This window comes from Grampus griseus, assembly GCF_964374135.1.
Source record: "Grampus griseus genome assembly, chromosome: 6".
NCBI classification, from domain to species: Eukaryota; Metazoa; Chordata; class Mammalia; order Artiodactyla; family Delphinidae; genus Grampus; species Grampus griseus.
Genome location: NC_139000.1, coordinates 1916212 through 1935086, shown reverse-complemented (window position 1 = coordinate 1935086; position 18875 = coordinate 1916212). Strand labels below are relative to the sequence as shown.

The window sequence follows — 18875 nt, the reverse complement described above, 5'->3', positions numbered from 1 at the left end:
ACAGAACTTTCTCCCGCCCGGCGGGCGGTGCCTAGAGCCGGACGACGGGTCTGAGCTGCTTGGAAAGGGGCGCGGAGAGGCGCCGGGGAGCCGGGACTTCTCCGGAGCGGCGCGCGCTCGTCCCCAGCCCGCCCTGGCCAGGTACCCGCTGGTCCCCGGCTCTGCGGACCAGGTGTGGGCGTTGGGGCGGCGTGGCCGCGGTGTCGGCGATCTTCTCGTGCGATTTACTCCAAAGTGGCTTAAGAACCGCGAGTTCGGTCTGGGGGCCATCCGGACCGGAGCACGCGTAGCCCGGAGGCACCTGGCGCGGGGCGGGAGGGTGGTCCCAGCAGAGACCCCGGAGCTCAGGAGCCCAAGAGGTCCCGTGGGGCGGCCCCCGGGGGTCCCGGCGTGGAGACGAGGGCGGCGGATTGGGGGTGAAGGCCAAGTGCGTTTGGAGGAGGTGGGGTAGGATCCGAGCGGCTCCTCGGGTGAGGAGTAGGGCAGAAGTGCTGGCGGGGAAGCGGCTGGTCAGGGCAGGTGGGGGACGTGCGTGGGCCTGGCCTCTGAGAAGGCTGCGCCGGAGCCCATCAGGGTGTCGTCGGGGTTCCGGGGAAGGGGCGCGGGCCGGAGGAGACGCCGCAGTGCACTGTGTGCGGATTTTTGGACGAGTGTGTTTGGCAGACAGGGAATCCCCGGAGAGCTGCGGGTCCTGCCGAGGCGGGGGCCTGGAGGGTGGGAGGCTGGGGTTCGCTCGCTCACACCAGACTCTGGGTCCCAGGTGTCCCCTGCCGTGCCCGAGGCCCCGCCATGGCCCAGCAGAGAGCCCTGCCGCAAAGCAAGGAGACGCTGCTGCAGTCTTACAACAAGCGACTCAAGGATGATGTCAAGTCCATCATGGACAACTTCACCGAGATCATCAAGACCGCCAAGGTGGGTGGGGGCCGCCGGTCTGCTGCCCCTTCTGAGACCAAGGGAAGTAGCAGGGTCTAGAGATTGTGGACAGTGGTGAACGGAGCCAGGGTGTCTGCTTGCAACAGCACCCACTCAACGTGGCTGCTCCGGGCCAGGTGATGGCGATATACCAGTGAACCCTTGTCCCCATGGGGAGAACATTTGGGAGAGCCGCAAGGGGACTGACAATAACAAACTGGTCAACAGATAGATAGACTGGCCAATTACAGGTCCTGGTGAGGCAGTTGTAGGGAACTCCAGTCACATTGCCGGGATCCAACGTCCAGCATCACTTACTAGCAGCAAGGGGTTGGATGAGGTCTTGACTTCTCAGTGCCTCAGTTTCCCCTGCATCGTAGGGTCCTTGTGATGACTGGAGGAGTTTATCTGTGTAAAGCGGTTACCATGGGGATTATTGCGAGCGCACGCCGTCAGGGAGAGAAGCCGGGGAAGGCCTCCCAGGTGGGTAGAGTGGTCAGTGTCTGGTTCCGGTCAGGCAAGCCCGCTGACCGGATTGGGGCAGGATCTCTGCATGACCGCTGCAGACCTGTAAGGCTTGTTTGAGCATTGAGAGTGACGATGAAAGCTAGAGTTTATTTCGTGCTCGCCACGTGTCAGGCCGAGCCGAGAGGGCCCTCTGTGTCCCGTCCCATTTAGTCTTCACGAGAACTCTACGGGGCAGGTACCATTGTTGTCCTCTCCCTTTTCACAGGGGGAAACTGAGGCTCAGGTTTACCAACCTGCCCAAAGTCATTCTGCTAATAACTGGCAGGGCTGGGATTTGAACCCGGGAAGTCTGGCTCCTAACCGCTTAGGGTGCCCTGACCCCTGCCCGGACCCTGGCCTGGTGGGTGGGTTGGGACAGTTAGCAGCCTAACAGGCTACGGGCGGGGCAGGACTCCTGGCTCTGCCATTTACTGCCTGAGACACCTTGAGTGTGCTCAGGTCTGTCCCGGCCTCAGGTTTACCCACCTGTAAACCAGGGATGGCGGTCCAGGCTTCTGTGAGTTTCCTAAGATGATGGTCAAGTGCTTAACACAGTGCCTGGCACCCAAGAAGTACTCGGCAAACGATCACTTGAAAAAAACACATTGTCGTTTTATTGATCCATTTAGCAGGTCAGTGAGCACCTGAGCTAGGGACGCCATCAGTGCTGAACAGGACTCCATACCCCCAAAAAGACAGGATCAACACCTCCCCGCACCTGGCACAGCGGCTGGTGTCCTTAGGCATCCACTGGTCCTGGTGAAGGTGCCTGTCATCTCCTTAGAACAGAGCTAGAGGGGGTGACGGTGCACGCGGCCTGAGGTCTGGTTGGCAGCACCCGGTGCGCAGAGGGCACGATAGGCCACAGGGTGGGGCGAGTGCGGTCATGCCGCCACTGCCAGGTGCGTGAGGGCCGGGGCGCCTGCCCATTCTAGGCTTTCTTGTTTGCCCTCCAGATTGAGGATGAGACGCAGGTGTCAAGGGCCACTCAGGGCGAGCAAGATAATTACGAGATGCACGTGCGAGCCGCCAACATCGTGAGTCACCAGGTGGAGGGGACAGCCCGGGTTCCAGGAACCTTGTGGTCCCCACTGGGGTTCCCTGGGTGGGGGGCAAACCACTTCTCAGGAGACTCCGCTCGAGAGGAGGGCTGTCCATGGCAGCCGCGTAAGGGGCCACGGCCATCCTGTCGAATGCTGGGCGGTGGTTAGAAACAGGTCACCCCTTCCTCGCTGAAGATTCTTTATAAGTGCGGGGAGCAAATGGCCAGATGAAACGGGACGTGCATTTTGATCCCTTTCGATGTCACAGAACAAGCAGGGCAACCAAGTATTTCCATAGGTCTGTGTCCCCGGATGAAAATGCACAGGACAAGGTCCTGAAGGAATCCCCCCCACAACTGGCAGATGCGCTGCACCTGAGGAAGAGCAGGGCAGGAGGTTGAATGGGGTGGTAGCTGGATCTGGGGTTCGAGGTTTTGAGAAGCAGAATGTGTGCTTGAATAGCACATGAGCTTGGTGATCGTACCAGCAGGAGCAGAAGGCAGAGGCCAGGGGCGCATGGGGACTGGAGGGCTGACGGCACCTGCCTTGGTGCCAGGGACCCTGCCCCCCCTCCCCTCCCCCTCCCCTCCCCCTCCCCCCTCCCCCCTCCCCCCGTAGCTTGCGCTCTAGTTTCCTCACTTCTCACAATGACCCTATGTTAGTGCCGTGGTCCCACTTGGCAGGTGAGGCAGCTGAGGCCATTGCTTATCCAGCGCCAGGCACACAGAGGCAGGCTGCTGTCAGTCCCTCACTGTGCTGCCCCACCCCCATCCACGTAGGTCCGAGCCGGCGAGTCCCTGATGAAGCTGGTGTCCGACCTCAAGCAGTTCCTCATCCTCAACGACTTCCCGTCGGTGAATGAGGCCATCGACGAGCGCAGCCAGCAGCTGCGAGCTCTGCAGGAGGAGTGTGACCGGAAGCTCATCGCCCTGCGGGATGAGGTCTCCACAGACCTCTACGAGCTGGAGGAGGAGTATTATTCGTCCAGGTACAAATAGGGCTGGACCCCGTGCAGAGCGGACCTGTGGACCTGGGCCCGGCCAGCAGGGGTGGCCCAGCCCCACCTGGCAGCCCGAAGGTCCTGTTTTTCCAAATCCTTCCTGGTCTTGGCGACAGAGCCCTTTGCCTGGGTTTCAGAGGAGACCTCATGGTCAGAGCGTTTGATCTACAGACAACCTACGCCGTCTACCGGGGCCCGGGCATCGGGATGAAAATCACAGAGCCTCAAGGGTTGGGAGGGCCAAGGCAGCGTTTCTGTCTGGGAGCTTGTCTGTTCCTCCTAGCTGTCTGAGCAATACCTGAACATTCCAGCCAAGGCGGGGCTAGCTCTCTTGGCCACCCAGGCTCATGTCCAGGACTCCAGTGCTTGCCCAGGGATGCAGTTCCTTATGGGGGTCACTGAATACCCACCCTGTGTGTCAGGGGTGGGGGTTTCTGGGAAGGAGGAGGAGAAAACCCAAGCAGAGGATGGCCTTGAAAACCAGGCCTGGGAACTTGGACCACTGAGTCCTTGTTCACAGACCACAGCCCTCCTACATGCCAGGCCCATGCTGAGCCCCAGGGATACAGCAGGGGCAAGACCTGTCACCCCAGCCCTCGTGTGGCCACTTAGAATCCTGAGACCTGAGGCGCTTTGAGCTGGAGGGGGCCTGAGAAATCAGAGTCCAGGTGTAATTTACATTTGGGGAAACTGAGGCTGGAGAGATCCCACATCTCTGTCCCCATTAGCTTGGAAAGACCGAGACTCGGTCCAGCAGACATGGAGTCCACACCCCCTCTCGCCCTTCCTGACAATGTGTCCTTCCTGTCATGGATTTTCAACGCTCCTTTCTGTCCCATGGTGGCCATGCTGGGGCCACAGACGCCCAGAGCCAGTGGTCTGGGGCTTGGTTTCACTGCGCTGGACTCAGTGCCACCCCTCGTGGTCCCCGCCCATCTTGGCCTTTGCGGGAAGGGACAGAGTGTCACTGCCCAGAGGGAGCGGTCTAGCCTCTTCCAGAGGGTTCTGGGGCCTTCTCTAGTCCCTGATACCCACGGCTCAGCAGACATGCGGCAGGTGCCTCCTACATACCAGGCCTTCAGAGAGGGGTCCCAAGTGGGTCCCTGGGGGGTTTCAGACCCTGCTGGGGACGTTGCTCACAGCCCTGCTTGTCCCCTATGTCCCTGTGTTTGTCCCCTTGCTGCCCTCAAGGGCCAAGCCCCTGGACTGAGCAGCTGCAGGCCAGCAATGCAGCCCTGCCTCCTGAGGCTGAGGGCCAGAGCGGCAGGGCCGCAGGGGAACCCAGGGGGTCTGAGAGCCAGGCTCCTCGCGTCCTGGCTCTGGGCCCGGCAGTCTCTGGTTCACCCAGAGGGGTTTCTGGTCTGGCCTGGGGTCTCCTCCCGCTGTTCCCGTTGCCTCGAGAGGCTGAGCTCCTCTCTTGTCTGTAAACGCCTGTAAGTGGCTGGGGCTCCGCTGAGGCTGGGCCCGCAGGCTGTCAGCGCCTCCCTGCTCGGCCCCCAATCCCGGCCACCAGCGCTCAGCCCGTCCTCTGTCCTCCCCGTGCGTCCCGGCTGCCTGCACCCCCATCTCCCCGGCCACCAGCGCTTAGCCCGTCCTCCGTCCTCCCTGTGCGTCCCGGCTGCCTGCACCCCCATCTCCCCGGCCACCAGTGTTCAGCCCGTCCTCCGTCCTCCCCGTGCGTCCCGGCTGCCTGCACCCCCATCTCCCCGGCCACCGGCGCTCAGCCCGTCCTCCCCGTGTCCCGGCTGCCTGCACCCCCATCTCCCCGGCCATCAGTGCTCAGCCCGTCCTCCGTCCCATCCGTGCGTCCCAGCTGCCTGCACCCCCATCTCCCCAGCCACCAGCGCTCAGCCCGTCCCCCATCCTCCCTGTGCGTCCCAGCTGCCTGCACCCCCATCTCCTGCACCCCCATCTCCACGCTCGCTCCCCTGCTTTCTGCTCACGACTTGCTCTTTCTCGACCTCTTGCCCTCCACTCTCCTTGAGACTCCGCTCTGTGTCCAGGATGGTTTCTGAGACTGAACGCTGAGGGCAGGAGCAAGGGAGGGAGCAAGAGGCAGGGTAGGATTCGGGAGAAAGCCATGGAGACGAGTGTGGGGACGGAACATGCTCCAGTCGCCCCCTTGACAACCTTCACGAGCCGTGCCCTTCACCTGCGTCCTCGCCCTGAGAGGCCGGCCCTGCTGTCCCCTTATTAGAGACAGGAGACTGAGTTCAAGGGGCCGGGGGCCTGTTTGAGATCACACAGAACACCAGGGCCTCTGCTCCTAACTGCCACCCATTGAGGCTGAGTCCCAGCCAGGGCCAGACCCAGAAGGACGACAGGCTCTCTGCCCTCAGGGGCCTCGGGACCGAGGAGGCCATAGCGAGCTCTGGACGCTGGTTCCTGCTGCTGGCGGGAGCGTGTGGCTAGGCTGGCAGCTCCCTACGGGAGGAGGGCAGCTGGAGCCAGGACAGGAGGTGGCGGCAGGGACCAGGAATGCCACTTGGCAGGAGGGACACCGGTTGGTCAGTGGAAGGGACCAGCCGAGGTCACAGCCTGCTGGTGGCTGGTCCCAGAAGGCGCCCTTTCGGATTCTCCGGAGGACCCGGAAGCAGGGGCAGCCGCCCGCACCTCGCCCTCAGCCGGGCCGCTTAACAGAGGGGCCAGCACCGAGGAGAGGAGGGGAAGGCCGGCCTGGGGTGTGGTCTGTTTCCTTAACTCTGCTTCTGTCTCGCTTTCCCTCCCTGGCTTCCCTCACTGCCTGCTCCTGTCTCTCCCTGGGTTTCTGGTGGTGGAAAAGCTCAAGTCTTTGCGAAGCTAATGATCTGCCTCTGTGTGAAGCTTACTGGAGGCTGGACCTCGACACAGACTCCGCCGACGGCCTCTCAGTCCCTCTGCCGGCGTCCCCGGAGCCCAGTGCTGGCCCCCTGCAGGCTGCAGCCCCTGCCCACTCCCACGCCGGTGGCCCCGGCCCCGCAGAGCACGCCTGAGCCTCCCAGGGCTCCTCTCCCCGGGCCCCTAGACCTTAGGAATGAAGTGCAGTGTTCCCCTCTAGGCCCACCACAGCCTCAGCTCCCTTCAGCCTTGGGGCCCACTTGGGGAGCCGCCGTGGCCTCTTTCGGAACCGTGTCAGCCCAGGGACAGCCCACCGAGGAGTGTTGGGGGAAAGCAAATACCCCCAGCCATGCCAGGGGGGCCCATCCTTACTCTTGTCGTCACCTTATTTGCTACTTTCCTGGCTGGCTGGAAGGAAGTTTCCAGGATAGTTTGTCCCGTTGAGGACCTAACGGCGGGGCAGGGAGGATGCCCAGCCTTGGGAGACCTGACCTGAGCGTGGTGTTTACAATGGAGGACGCAAGTGCTCAGAGTGGACAGTACTAGCCAAGGCCAGGCCCCCATGCAGAGCTCTGCCCGCTACCTTGCCCTGAGGCTCCCTGCGCTAGCTGACTGCCCTGCAGGGCTGTGGGGAAAGGGGGCTGCCCACTCTTGCAGAAGTCAGGCAGGGTCCTTCCTAATTCCGCTGCTGCACACGTTTTGGTTCTTTTTGTGATGAGACTGTTGAATAAAACCAGCTCCACCCTTTTGCTTTGGTCGGTTCCTTTTCTTGCTCAGCCCCAATCAATTTTGGACCACCCTTGGTCTCGGTGGCTGTCGGAAAACAGCCCCTGGGCTCTGCCTGGACAACATTGGGCTCCAGGTCAGCCTTCTCACGGGGGCTCTGGGCAAGCAGGGGCTTTGTCAGCTTGGAGTCACGGCTGCATTTCCATTGCCTAGAAAGAGCTGTCTAGGACCTAGAAGGGCCCTAATGTTTGGTGAATGCATGAAAAGCTGCCGTTATTGCATACCACGTGGCCTAGGCGGCGTGCGTCTGGTTGCACCCCGAGTCGGTGCTCGTTACTGTCATCTCAGGGAGGGGTGACCACGGGCTTGCAAGGGGTTGTAGTGCTGTGCTCATGGTCATGGAGCTGGGAAGTGAAGTGGGAGGTTCAGGACTCAACCCAGGTGGAACGCTAGGCCCAGTGCCTGGAGCCAGGCTCACCTGAGAAGCGGGGGGGCGGGTGTCACCCCCAGAAGAGCCGGGACATCAATCCCAAGCCCTGTCACCGGCGTGCTTTATCTCCCCCCCAGAGGGAGATCACCGTCCCAGTGTATGGAGGACATGCCAACCCACGACCCGCCACGTCACTCTGAATTTATTACCAATCACCACTGAAACATAAACTTGATGAGGACACTGCTGTGTTTTCTTCGCCGCTTGTACCCCGGGGCCTTGGAACCTGCCCGGCGCGCAGTCCTTTCTGAACGAACGCGGTCTCGCCAGCTTCCACTTGGGGTCTGCGCCCCCAGAGAACTAAATTCCTGCGGACCTGTTCCTGTCCCCCCCTTACGGGTACCGAACGCCTACCGTGTCCCGGGCGCGGTCCCCGCCCCCGCCCCCGCCCCACAATGCTTTGCGCCCCGCCCCCCGTGCCTCTTCCGTTGGAGCCACCTGGTTAATCGAGCGTCGCGCGCTGGCTGCTCGGCGCTCCGCTGGCCGCGCCTGCCCACGTGCTGGTTTCCGGCGAGCGCAGCGGAAGGGGAGAGGGTCGCGCCGGCCGGGGGCAGTGTATATGTCCGTGGCTGCCGCTGCCGGCGCGGGACGCTGCGCCCTGGCTTTCCTCACCGCGAGTAGGACCCCGGAGCGAGCCCCGCCCGACCCCCGAACCTCCAGCCATGGCTTCTCTGCTTGCGAAGGACGCCTACCTGCAGAGTCTGGCCAAGAAGATCTGCTCCCAGCCCAGCCCCGAGCCACAGAAGCGCAAGTCGGGTAAAGCGCAGCCCCCGGCCGGGACTGGGAGGGCTTCGGAAGGGGGCGCCCCTCCACCCCCCAGCGTCCCCACTCCCCTCCGCGGCGGAGGTCGGTGTGTGCCCCACACCGCACCTGAGTAGCCTTCAGGTGGAGTAGACACGTAGATGCGTAAAACAAGCCTGTGAAATGTTAGAGGGAAGTATTGTAAGGGATGCTTAAAGGCAACGCCATTTCCCTTGTTCGTTGGGGGCATCCGTCTGGGAGTCTGAGGGATTCAGCTGTGCGCCCTCCGGGCTGGAAGCTCGGCCGGGGTTTGGAGGAGGTGACCCCGTGGAATGGTTGCTCTGCCGTTGGGCATCGTGAACAGGCTTAGCCAGCCCTCCACGCCGGGTGGGAAGACAGGTATGAGTGATGATGAAAAAATTACTTTTTCAGCCCAGTACTATGGGTTTGGTGGTGGTGTGGGGAGAAGGAAGGAAGAAGATGGGTCCTGCTAATGGGAGTTTACACGGCAGTGGTGACAAGGGCCCCCTTAGGAGGCAGATACACAAGTAGGTGAAACAGACAGTAATTGGCCTGCCCTGGCGCAGAGGAGGGGAGAGTGGGCACGTCTGCCGTGGACCTACCAGAGGGAAAACGACCTTTTCTTTTTATACAAGGAAAATGTGTTCATCGTAGAAAATTGAAGTTAAGTGAATTTTTTCACCACTCAGTTACTAGTTAGATCTGTGTCTTTCTAACACTTTTTCTGAGCGTTTCTCACTGAAACAATTTGGCTCCTACTTTGTGTACTCAATTCTCATTTTCCTTGTAGAATGTAAGCATTTTCTGCCCTCCCCAGCACACACACTCGTGGGATCTTAGGTCTCCGACCACGGATTGAACCCAGGCCCTCGGCAGTGAGAGCGCAGAGTGCTTACCCACAGGACCGCCAGAGAATTCTCTCTCAATCTGTTACGGTGAAAGCCTGTGCCGTTACGTTTTGTTGGGTATATCACAGTGTGTTTTGTGGCGGTGCCGTCACTGTCGTTGTAGGTGGATAGCTAGGTTTAACTAGCTTTTCACTCAAAAAAGGACGTAACGATGCACATCGTGAGGCCACATCTTGCTGCGTACCCAGAGTGAGTGCTCACGAGCAGACTGCGGGGGCAGCGTGGGGGTGTTTTTCAGGGTTTTGATGAGTGTGGCCAGTCTGCTTTCTCGGAATTTTGTGGTTCTGAGCTCAGCGGATGAGGGTCTCCATGTCCCCCATCCTGATCGGCTTTTGGCATTCTTCTAGGACCGAAGCCTTTGCAAGACCTTCCTACATATTGAATGGGTCACAGGGATTAGGGTGGCAGCCCTTTCTCATTTTGTGTTTCAGCTGGCAAAACTCAAGTCTCAGAAGCTGCTGGGCCCCCCAAAAAGAAGAGGAAGAGAGCACAGAAGAAATCCCGGGAGCGGGAGGAGAAGGCTGCAGAACCCAAGGCCCAGGCCCCTGTGGAGAAGTCTCAAGCCAGGACACCAGTGGCAGCCAAGGAGAAAGAGGATGAGGCCCGCAGCTCGACCGGGGCCCCTGCGGGTGAGGGGGGCGGGCAGGGTCGACTGGGATCTGCGACAGATACAGAAGTGGGCCTCTCTGGTCATAACGGCACGATCAGATCGTGTGAGACTTCCCGAAGAGCGCGTTTTCAGAGGACAGATCACGGGGCCCCTGTGGGTGGATGGGAATCTCAGGAAGTGCACAGTAGTTCCAGGCCGCGTAGTAACTGGGATGGCGAGGGGCAAGGCCAGGTCCCCCTGAGGTCCTGCAGCAGCTTGGCTTGTAGCTTTACTGCCCTCACGTCTCTGAAGTGGTGTGAGAGCTGCCTCTGGGTCTGGGGGGCACTGCAGAAGGTGGAAGAAGTGGGAGATGGGTTTGGGCCGCACTTCATGAGGATGTCCTGTCCTGGAGGCCAGTCCAGCTTGAAGAGGTAGGGTAGAATTTACTGGAACTGACCTGCAGATCCACGAGTGGTCACTGGAGGGGGGCAGTGTGTGGAGACTCAGGCTTCGAAGCTGGGCCCTTGGGGAGGGCACAGGAAGGGCGGGGGGTGGGGGCGTCTCCTTTGGGTCCTCTGACTGCTTCTTTGCAGATGGCCTGGCCAGTGAGCCTGGCTCGCTGTTTGCCTTGGACGTTCTGCGGCAGCGCCTGCATGAGAAGATCCGGGAGGCCCGGGGCCAGGTAGGTGGAGGAGACCTCTGGGTCCTGTGGTGGTTTCCGCACCCTGCCTGGAGAGAAGACGCCCAGGGGCTTGCTGAGGTCGGCCCCAGCTCTGCCAGCTATCATGGGGCTGACGGGGCAGGCGTGGGGGGGCTCAGCCCCTGTTCCCGCCCCTGCAGCGGGTGCCGCCAGGGCCTCGGCAGCTCTGTCCTGCAAGAGGTCAGGTGTAGTTCTTGTCATCTTGGGGAGCTCGGCCCCCAGGGCCCCCCTCCTGCTGGCCATGCTGGGCTTCTGGCTCTTCCGTCCTGCGGCCTTGGAGAGAGGCTCAACCTCTCCCTTCAGGGAAAGCTGCCTTTGCTAACACACCCACGCTGGGCGACAATTCCTGCACGTTTGTCCGTCTAAATGCACGACGGCCCTGTGAGGTAAGCCAGGGCCTGAGATGAGGTGACCAGCCCGAGGTCACAGGCATGGGACGGACGCTCCAGGACCTCAGCCAGCCTCAGCGTGGATGGCATCGCCACCCCCCCCCCAAGCCTCCTGCTGTGTGGGGACAGTCCCCTAGCTGCTTTCTGCACTGTCCTGGGACAGGCCCGAGGGCCCTGCCTTCCTGCAGTGGTCCAGAGCACTGTTGTCTGCCCCGCAGGGGTCAGAATCGTGCAGTGGTCTGCACAGGTGCAGTGTTCTGACCCAACGCCAAGATCTGGGTGGTGGCCTTGGCTAAGCCCCCTGTCCTTGTCTCTGAAATGGTGGAGGACCACACGTCCCTTATTGGGTCACTGGGGAGACTTAGAGGCAGCATGTTTGGGAAGTGCCCCGGTATGGTAGGTGCCTGGGATCAGGAAGGCACGGTTCTCGTGGGGTGCCCTTGGCCTTGTTTTGGGTGCACTTTGGGTGCCAGGTCACCTCCGGGTGGAACGCTGCACGTGGCGGGCCCATTTTCCTGCCCTGATTCCATGTGCCAGGCTGGGGGCCCCGCGGTTGGGAGAACCTGATGAGTGAGGACCTTCTTGCGCCGCAGAGCAGCGCCAAGGAGTTGTCTCCGGCTGCTTTGGAGAAAAGACGCCGGAGGAAGCAGGAGCGCGACCGGAAGAAGAGGAAGCGGAGGGAACTGAGAGCAAAGGAGAAGGCGGCCGAGGCCCTCGAGGGGATGGAGGCTGCCGAGCCGCCGCCCGAGGCGCCCCACGAGGAGGCGCAGGCCCAGTCGGGGCTGCTCTTCAACAAGGTGAGCGCTGCGCGGACGTCGGGCGGATGGAGGTGGGCGCAGTGTGCGGGCCCCAGGCGGGCGGGAAGCGGCGCTCAGCTCACATCGCCCTCTTCCCCCGAGGTGGAGGTGAGCGAGGAGGAGCCGGGCAGCAAGGCCCAGCGTAGGAAGGAGAAGAGGCAGAAGCTGAAGGGGAACCTGACGCCGCTGACGGGCAGGAACTACCGGCAGCTACTGGAGCGCCTGCAGGCGCGGCAGGCCCGGCTGGAGGAGCTGCGGGACCAGGACGCGGGCCAGGCCCGGGAGCTCGAGGCCAAGATGCAGTGGACCAACCTGCTGTACAAGGCCGAGGGCGTGAAGATCCGCGACGACGAGCACCTGCTGCAGGAGGCCCTGAAGCGCAAGGAGAAGCGGCGGGCGCAGCGGCAGCGCGCGTGGGAGAAGCGCACGGCGCACGTGCTGGGGAAGATGCAGCAGCGGCAGGACAGGCGGCGGCAGAACCTGCGCAAGAAGAAGGCGGCCAGGGCCGAGCGGCGCCTGGAGAAGGCTCGCAAGAAGGGCCGCATCCTGCCCCAGGACCTGGAGCGGGCCGGCCTGGTCTGAGGGCCCGGATGCCCGGCGCCAACCCGGGTGGCCGCAGGCTCCGGGTCCCAGCGGAGAGCGGACGCCGCCACGTGCTTGAGAGCCTTTGGATCCAGGGGAGGGGTGACCCAAATCCAGGCTCTAGGCTCCTCTTGTGAGGCCGGAACGCTCCCTGAGAGTTGCGGGGTGGGGGGCGAGGGAGCAGCGAGGAGGGAGGGGGCGTCTTGAGAGGGGGCTTCCCTGGCGCCCTCTTCCTCCCCCATGTTCACAGGAGCGGGAACTGCTGTGTCTGCCCCAAACTCACTTGGAAAAGGACAAAAACCAGCCAGCTCCTGTAGCCTGCGTTGGAGTGAAGTTGACGGGCTCGGTAACTGGGAGACGGCGGGGCCGTCCTCAGGCTGCCTGGAATTGAGTTATTCGAAGTTAATTTCTAAGGTGGGTGAAACATAGAATTTAAGGTAGACATGCACATTAAAAATCCTAAGGTAACCAGTAAAAGGTAGAAACAGTGAACTAGCAGGAAGAACAGCGGAGTGGGGTGGACAGTTATCGATCTAGGAGGCGGCAGGAGAGAAAGAGTAAAACCTAGAACCGAGCGAGGCCAATGGAGGGTGCACAGTCGGGCACAGTTAAGTCCAAGCCCGCAGGCAGCCGGGATGAATGCACGGGACAAAACTCAATGAATCTTATGGTATGTGGATTATATTTCAGTAAAACTTAATAAAATTCTTTTGACTAAACTCCAGTTAAGAAACAGATGGTAACCAAAAGGAAGCTGGTGTGGCTGTATCATAAGATGAAGATTTGAAAGTAAAAGGCACTAGTAGAGAGAAAAGAAAGTCGCCACGTAATGAAAGGGGTGCAGGTCACCTGGAAGGTAGAACAGTCCTGCACCAGGAGCAGCTTCAAATCTGTCTAGCAGAACCTGACCCGCTACAAGGAGAAATCAATTCACAAACCGAAATGGGAGATTTTTAACATCTCCATTAGGAATTGATACACCAAGCAGACAAAATCAGATGCATAGGGAAGGTTTCAACGAGAGCGTTTGTAAGCTTGAGCTGATGGACACACAGAATAGTGCAGCTAAAAACAGTGTGTACCGGGACTTGCCTGGTAGCCCGGTGGTTAGGACTCTGCTTCCAATGCAGGGGGTGCGGGTTTGATCCCTGGTCAGGGAACTAAGATCCCATGTGGCTCGGGATGCAGCAAAAAATTAAAAACAAAACAAAACAGTATGTACCTCAAGCACACGTGGAACAGTGGTGAAAACTGACCACCTCCTAGTCCATAAAGCAAGTCATATTTCAAAGCGTCGGCATCGTATCTGGCCGTGGAACAATTTAAAAACTTCAGAGGTAATTGTTAAAGGTTCCTGTTTGGAAGTTTAAAAACACACTTCTATGTGAGTCAAAGAGTAATCCCTAGTGGATGTTAGAGAAAGTTTAGGACTGAAAGGTAATGAAAGTGCTGTGCATTAAAATCTGTGGGCCACAGCTAAGGCAGTGCCAAAAGCACTTTGTAGCCTTAAAAGTGTGCTTATGTGTATCTGTTCTTGGTTATACATCTTAGGAAGTGATTGCATCATGCAGCACAATTTCCTGCCATCTTGCTTGACCTAGCACCTCATTCCAGGGTCCTGTTGTCCCACTCTCTGCACCCAGCAGTTGCTCCCGAATTATTGTCCGTATGTTGCAATCAGAGTTGGGAGAGTATAAACCCCCTGTGGAAATCGCAGGAGCATCTCAAAAGGCCTGGTGGACGTATCATCGGGTGCTCCCCCTGAAGCCTGGAAGTCCAGGAAGCTCGTCTCTCCGACCTGGAGTGCTGCTGTGTCCCCAGCTTCATGTAGCTGGTGTGCAGGGTGAGCAGGTGGTGCATTTTGGTGGCAGGTGGCATCAGGAGCACCCCATTTCTAGAAGCAGCACTGGACAATAGGAGATACAGCGCAGAAAGGGTGAGGAAATACAGAGAATTCTTCACCTGGTGGGAGACAGAGCCTGTATCCAAGTTGAAACACTGAAAATGCTCCAGCCTCCCTGGGCTTGGCCACTCGTGTCCCTCCCTGGCCCAGGGCTGGGAGCTGATGCACAGAAGCAAGGACATGCTGCACATGATTTTGGTGGCAACCGAAGCATCTCACGGCCAGAGGCAATAGTGGACGATGGAATATGGACAACAGGGAAGAAGAGGTTAAGAACATTACAGAATGAGTCTAGGAGGCCCGATGCACGCCTCTTGGGTGTTGTGCGCCTCAGGCGCAGAAGATGAAATGCAGAGTCATGGGAGAAAACTTCCAAGGGCCTAATGTCAGATATTTTCAGAGCCAAATGGCAAGAGTCCCCAAGTCAGAAGGTCCCTCCTCCTTCACTCAGCAGGGTGAGTCAGCTGGAAATAGCTGTAACCAGGACACGTGCTCAGGAGCCATGGTTCACCAGGAACTGGGGTTCCAACAGTCCTGCAAGGCCAGGGTAGTTTTGTGCCACTGGCCCCTTTGGGTGAGGCTGGGAAGTAGGCTCCCAGTCAACCTTTCCTTCTACTTAGGGGCTCCAGAAGTTGAACACATGGTTAGAAATTCAGTGAGGAGCAGCATGCAACTGAGTAGCTCAAGTGAAGCTTCTGTTCACCAGACCTGCATCGGGGTGCAGAGGGCAGAGAGAGAGCTGTCTCCAGACCCCCCGTGGGTTGGCGCACCCAGTTCATTGCACTAGCCTGACAACTGTGGGAACCTCGCGTACATGGCCTGTGGAAGTAAGGTGTTCCCTGCCGCCTTCGGGTTCCAGGATCTGCGCTGGCCCAAGAGCATGGTTCTACCCCTGCATGGTTCTACCCCTGCACCTCCCGTGGCATTCCATCCAGCCTTCAGGGAAGGGCCACCGTGGTGCTTCTCTACTCTGTTCACAGTGCTTTTCTAGTACCTCCGCAAAGGATTGAGTCTTCTGTACCCTCCCCAGACCACCTGTTGGGTGGATGAGCAGGTAACATTGTTAAGACCTTCCAACAAGCCTGCCTCGCTCCTGGTAGAGAGTAGCCTAGAGGAAAGAGAGAGTTCTTACCTCTGTGTCGTTCCAAGGGATTTCTGGAAGGTTCACTTACCTCAGCATGGGCCACTGTGGGTTCCAGGTTTTGGTCAAGCAACAAAGGAAATGATCGGATCCTTTCCAGTTCCCTAGCTAGCTCACTCTGAGTCCTGCTTATGGGTGGAGCCCCCTCTGAAACTGCACCCCGCCTTTCTTGGCCAAGCACTTCTAGAATCAGCTCCCACATACTTCCCTGGTTTTTGTCCAATGTAAAGCAGCAGATACTTGTTCATTTAGTCAAAGCTGCTTCTGAATTGGACTTTGTAACTGGCCACTTTGGACCTGCTGAGATCCGACTGTCCTTAGCAGTCTAGAGACAAGGTGAGATGGGAGTGAGTTTGAGGAGACTGGCTTCTCCTTGGAGGTAACTTCCTCCGATAAGAGTCTTCAAGCAAGGCACAGCCTTATCAGCCAAGGAAGGAGGGACTGAGTTCTCAAAGTGAGCCTTGGTGAGGTTGGGTATTCAGGGTACCTGAGGCATCCAACGTTGCCTAAATATCCCCATTTCAATTCTGAGGACTGATCAGTGCTCCAGCTTTTCCACGAGAGATCCGGTAAGGTTGTGCATTCGCCTGTTGCTGGGATTTGCTGATGGGCTAGCTAAGACTTGGGTGTTCAGGTAACTCAATCTTGCAGCTGAAAACCAGATGAGAGGTTTTTCTACAGAGTAATAGGAAGTCCCTGATTCTCAGTCCATGTTGACTTTGAGGACTTTGAGCCTATCCCTGTCTTTCTGTTGACTACCAAGCACTGTTAAACGAGCAGCCCCACCCTGCAGTCCTGGAGTTTCTCAAGCCTTTCTCGTTTCTCAAGGTGGTGTTCAGCTAGTCTCTCAAAGTCTTGCCTTCAAAAGATACTTGTCTCAGGTGACCACATCTCCAGATAAGTTGTTTTGCAGCTGTGTGCCAATATATCCAGGGTCCCATCCCCTGGTACTAACCAAATTTCTACTACCCTCAGCTAAACTCCAGCCAGATAAATCCCAGGTTTTCCCTAAGTCACTCATGAGAGGTCATGTTATGTTGCATTAAGAAAAGTACTTTTTAACAAATAAGACCAGTAGTTTAAAGTCAGACTGATCACTGGATATGTCTTAGCAACTAGGAATAGAGAAAAACTTCCTCAACTGGATAAATAACATTTACCCCAAACGTACAGATACCATCATACTTAACAGCGCAAAACTCAGAAGTTTCCTGCTAAGATCAGGAACAAGGCAAGAATGTCCCTTCTCATCACTGCTTTTCAGTGTCATAATAGCGAAGTCCTAGCACGTGCGACAGGACAAGAAAAAGAAAATGCAGATTGGGAAGGAAGAAATCAAACTGTCTTTGCAAATGACATGATCGTCTATGTAAACGTCCAGAAGAATTGACAGAAATACCTGAAACATGATTGTATCAAGGTTGCAGGATACAATGTAAATATTGTAAAAAAACAAATTGCTTTCTTATCTAACAAGTGTTCCTATGAACAAGTGGACTTTGAAACTAAAAATACATTACCATTGGGACTTCCCTGGCTGTCCAGTGGTTAAGACTGTGCTTCCACGGCAGGGAGCATGGTTTCGATCCCTGGTTGGGGAACTAAGATTCCCACATGCCACACGGCCAACAAAGCAAAACAAACAAAAAAGTACATTGCCATTTACACTGTGAAAATTAAGTTTCCCAGTGCATGTAAAAGTTATGTTTACACTATACTGTAGTCAATTATTAAATGTGCAACAGCATTATGTCTAAAAAAATGTACAGCCTTAATTTAAAAATATTGCTAAAAAATGCTAACCATCATCTGAGCCTTCAGCGAGCTGTAGTAAAATCAAAGATCACTGATCACAAACCGTAACAAATGTCACAGTGAACATTTTTTAAATACTGTGAGAACTACCAAAATGTGACACAGAGACATGAAGCAAGCAAATGCTGTTGGCGAAATGGTGCCAATAGACGTGCTTGATGCAGGGTTGCCACCAACCTTCAATTTGTAAAAAATGCAGTATCTGTGAAGTTCAATAAAGGGAAGTGCAGTAAGAGGAGGTGCGCCTGTAAAGGGAAACCTCACTAACATGGAGTTGGGAGGCCAGAATAGGGAGCTGTCACGCACATATCACTCAACATCAATACAAATGCCAACAGGAAGAGATGTACCTTGCATCTCGGGCAGGAAGTGACACCACTACTGCCAGCAGGAGGAAGGGAGAATTTCTCCTTGCCTGGCAATAGCTCAGTGTCAGACTGTCACAACTCAGCTACTGAAAGGCCACTATACTTCAAACCCCAGTTTACTCCATTGGACTTTTTATTTATAGTAGCCCTTTCCAACGTCCCCTTCTGCTCTATAAAATTTCTTCTCCTTTGCTTTACCAGACTTGCATGTGGTTCACCATAGTTACATGTCCTGAATTACAATTCTTTGCTGCTCCTGAATAAGCCCTTCTTGTTGGTAAAATAACTGGCTGTCTTATTCCTTTAGGTTAGCAGTTAGCACCCCCGAAATGAAGTAATTAGGTATAAGTCTAACAAGCTGTATATTTGATCTATATATCAAAACTCTGATGAAAGTTACCGAAGAAGAACTAAATAAATAGAGATTCTGTGTTCATGGATCAGAAGACTCAGTGTTGTCAAGAGGTCAGTTCTTCCCAACTTGATCTACAGATTCAGTGCATTCCCAGCAAGTTAGTTTTTGGACATTGACAGGCTGATTCTGAAGTTTATGTGGAGAGGCAAAAGACCCAGAATAGCCACTCAATATTAAAAGAGAAGGACACAGTTGGAGGACTGACACCACCCAACTTCAAGACTATAGTAAGGCTGCAGTAATCAAGACAGCATGGTATTGGTGAAAGAATAGACAAATAGATCAATATAATAGAGGGCAAAGAAATACACCCGCAAAAATATAGTCAACTAATCTTTGAAAAAGGAGCAAAAGAAATACAATGGAAGAAAGATAGTCTTTTCAACAAATGGTGTAGGAAAAACTGGACATCCACTTGCAAAAAAAAGAACCTAGATGCACAGACCTTACATCTTACACAAGAATTAACTCAAAATGGATCATAGATCTAAAAGTAAAATTCAAAACTATAAAACTCCTAGGAAGTAACAGTAGACAAATGATCTTGGGTATGGTGATGACTTTTTAGGTACAACATCAAAGGCATGATACGTGAAAGAAGTAATTGATAAGCTAGACTTCATTAAAAATTTCTGCTCTGTGGAAGCCATAGACTGGGAGAAAATATTTGCAAAAGATACATCTGATAAAGGACCGTTATCCAGAATACACAACAAAACAAAACAAAACCCTCTTAAAACTCAGCAGTCACAAAATGAACAACCTGATTCAAAATGGGCAAAAGACATAACAGCTCACCAGAGAAGAGATTCAGATGGCAAATAAGCATATGAAAAGATGCTCAACATCATATGTCATTAGGGAAATGCAAATTTAAAACAACAACTAGATATCACTAACACACCTATTAGAATGACCAAAATGCAGAACGCTGACAACACCAAATGCTGTGAGGCTGTGGAGCAACGGGAACTCTCACTCATCGCCAGTGGGAACGCACAACGGTGCAGC

At 56.3% G+C, this 18875-nt stretch overlaps 2 protein-coding genes across 3 annotated transcripts; both read left to right on the top strand.

Moving 5' to 3' along the window:
• The first annotated feature begins 3 nt into the window (after window positions 1–3).
• On the top strand, window positions 4–7027 carry MED22 (mediator complex subunit 22). Of its 2 annotated transcripts, XM_082656967.1 has the most exons (6): window positions 4–141; window positions 761–912; window positions 1276–1395; window positions 2376–2456; window positions 3242–3450; window positions 6245–7027. In XM_082656967.1, the coding sequence occupies exons 2-6, from the start codon at window positions 790–792 to the stop codon at window positions 6432–6434; spliced, it is 723 nt and encodes a 240-aa protein (XP_082513093.1). In that variant the 5' UTR covers window positions 4–141; window positions 761–789; the 3' UTR covers window positions 6435–7027. The 2 variants fall into 2 exon arrangements, with proteins under 2 accessions (XP_082513093.1, XP_082513092.1); XM_082656966.1 differs by lacking the exon at window positions 1276–1395.
• Window positions 7028–8017: 990 nt separating this feature from the next.
• Window positions 8018–13346, top strand: SURF6 (surfeit 6). Its single transcript, XM_082657494.1, has 5 exons — window positions 8018–8251; window positions 9597–9794; window positions 10348–10436; window positions 11437–11640; window positions 11743–13346. The coding sequence occupies exons 1-5, from the start codon at window positions 8158–8160 to the stop codon at window positions 12220–12222; spliced, it is 1065 nt and encodes a 354-aa protein (XP_082513620.1). The 5' UTR covers window positions 8018–8157; the 3' UTR covers window positions 12223–13346.
• Window positions 13347–18875: the final 5529 nt, after the last annotated feature.

What these genes read in the sequence shown, in the direction of transcription:
- MED22 (XM_082656967.1), top strand. Translation starts at nt 790, where the DNA reads ATGGCCCAGCAGAGAGCCCTGCCGCAAAGCAAGGAGACGCTGCTGCAG. An exon ending in AGATCATCAAGACCGCCAAG is followed by an intron (nt 913 to 1,275) that starts GTGGGTGGGGGC and finishes TCAGTGCCTCAG; the next exon opens with TTTCCCCTGCATCGTAGGGT. An exon ending in ACGTGCGAGCCGCCAACATC is followed by an intron (nt 2,457 to 3,241) that starts GTGAGTCACCAG and finishes CCATCCACGTAG; the next exon opens with GTCCGAGCCGGCGAGTCCCT.
- SURF6 (XM_082657494.1), top strand. Translation starts at nt 8,158, where the DNA reads ATGGCTTCTCTGCTTGCGAAGGACGCCTACCTGCAGAGTCTGGCCAAG. An exon ending in CTCGACCGGGGCCCCTGCGG is followed by an intron (nt 9,795 to 10,347) that starts GTGAGGGGGGCG and finishes GCTTCTTTGCAG; the next exon opens with ATGGCCTGGCCAGTGAGCCT. An exon ending in CGGGGCTGCTCTTCAACAAG is followed by an intron (nt 11,641 to 11,742) that starts GTGAGCGCTGCG and finishes TCTTCCCCCGAG; the next exon opens with GTGGAGGTGAGCGAGGAGGA.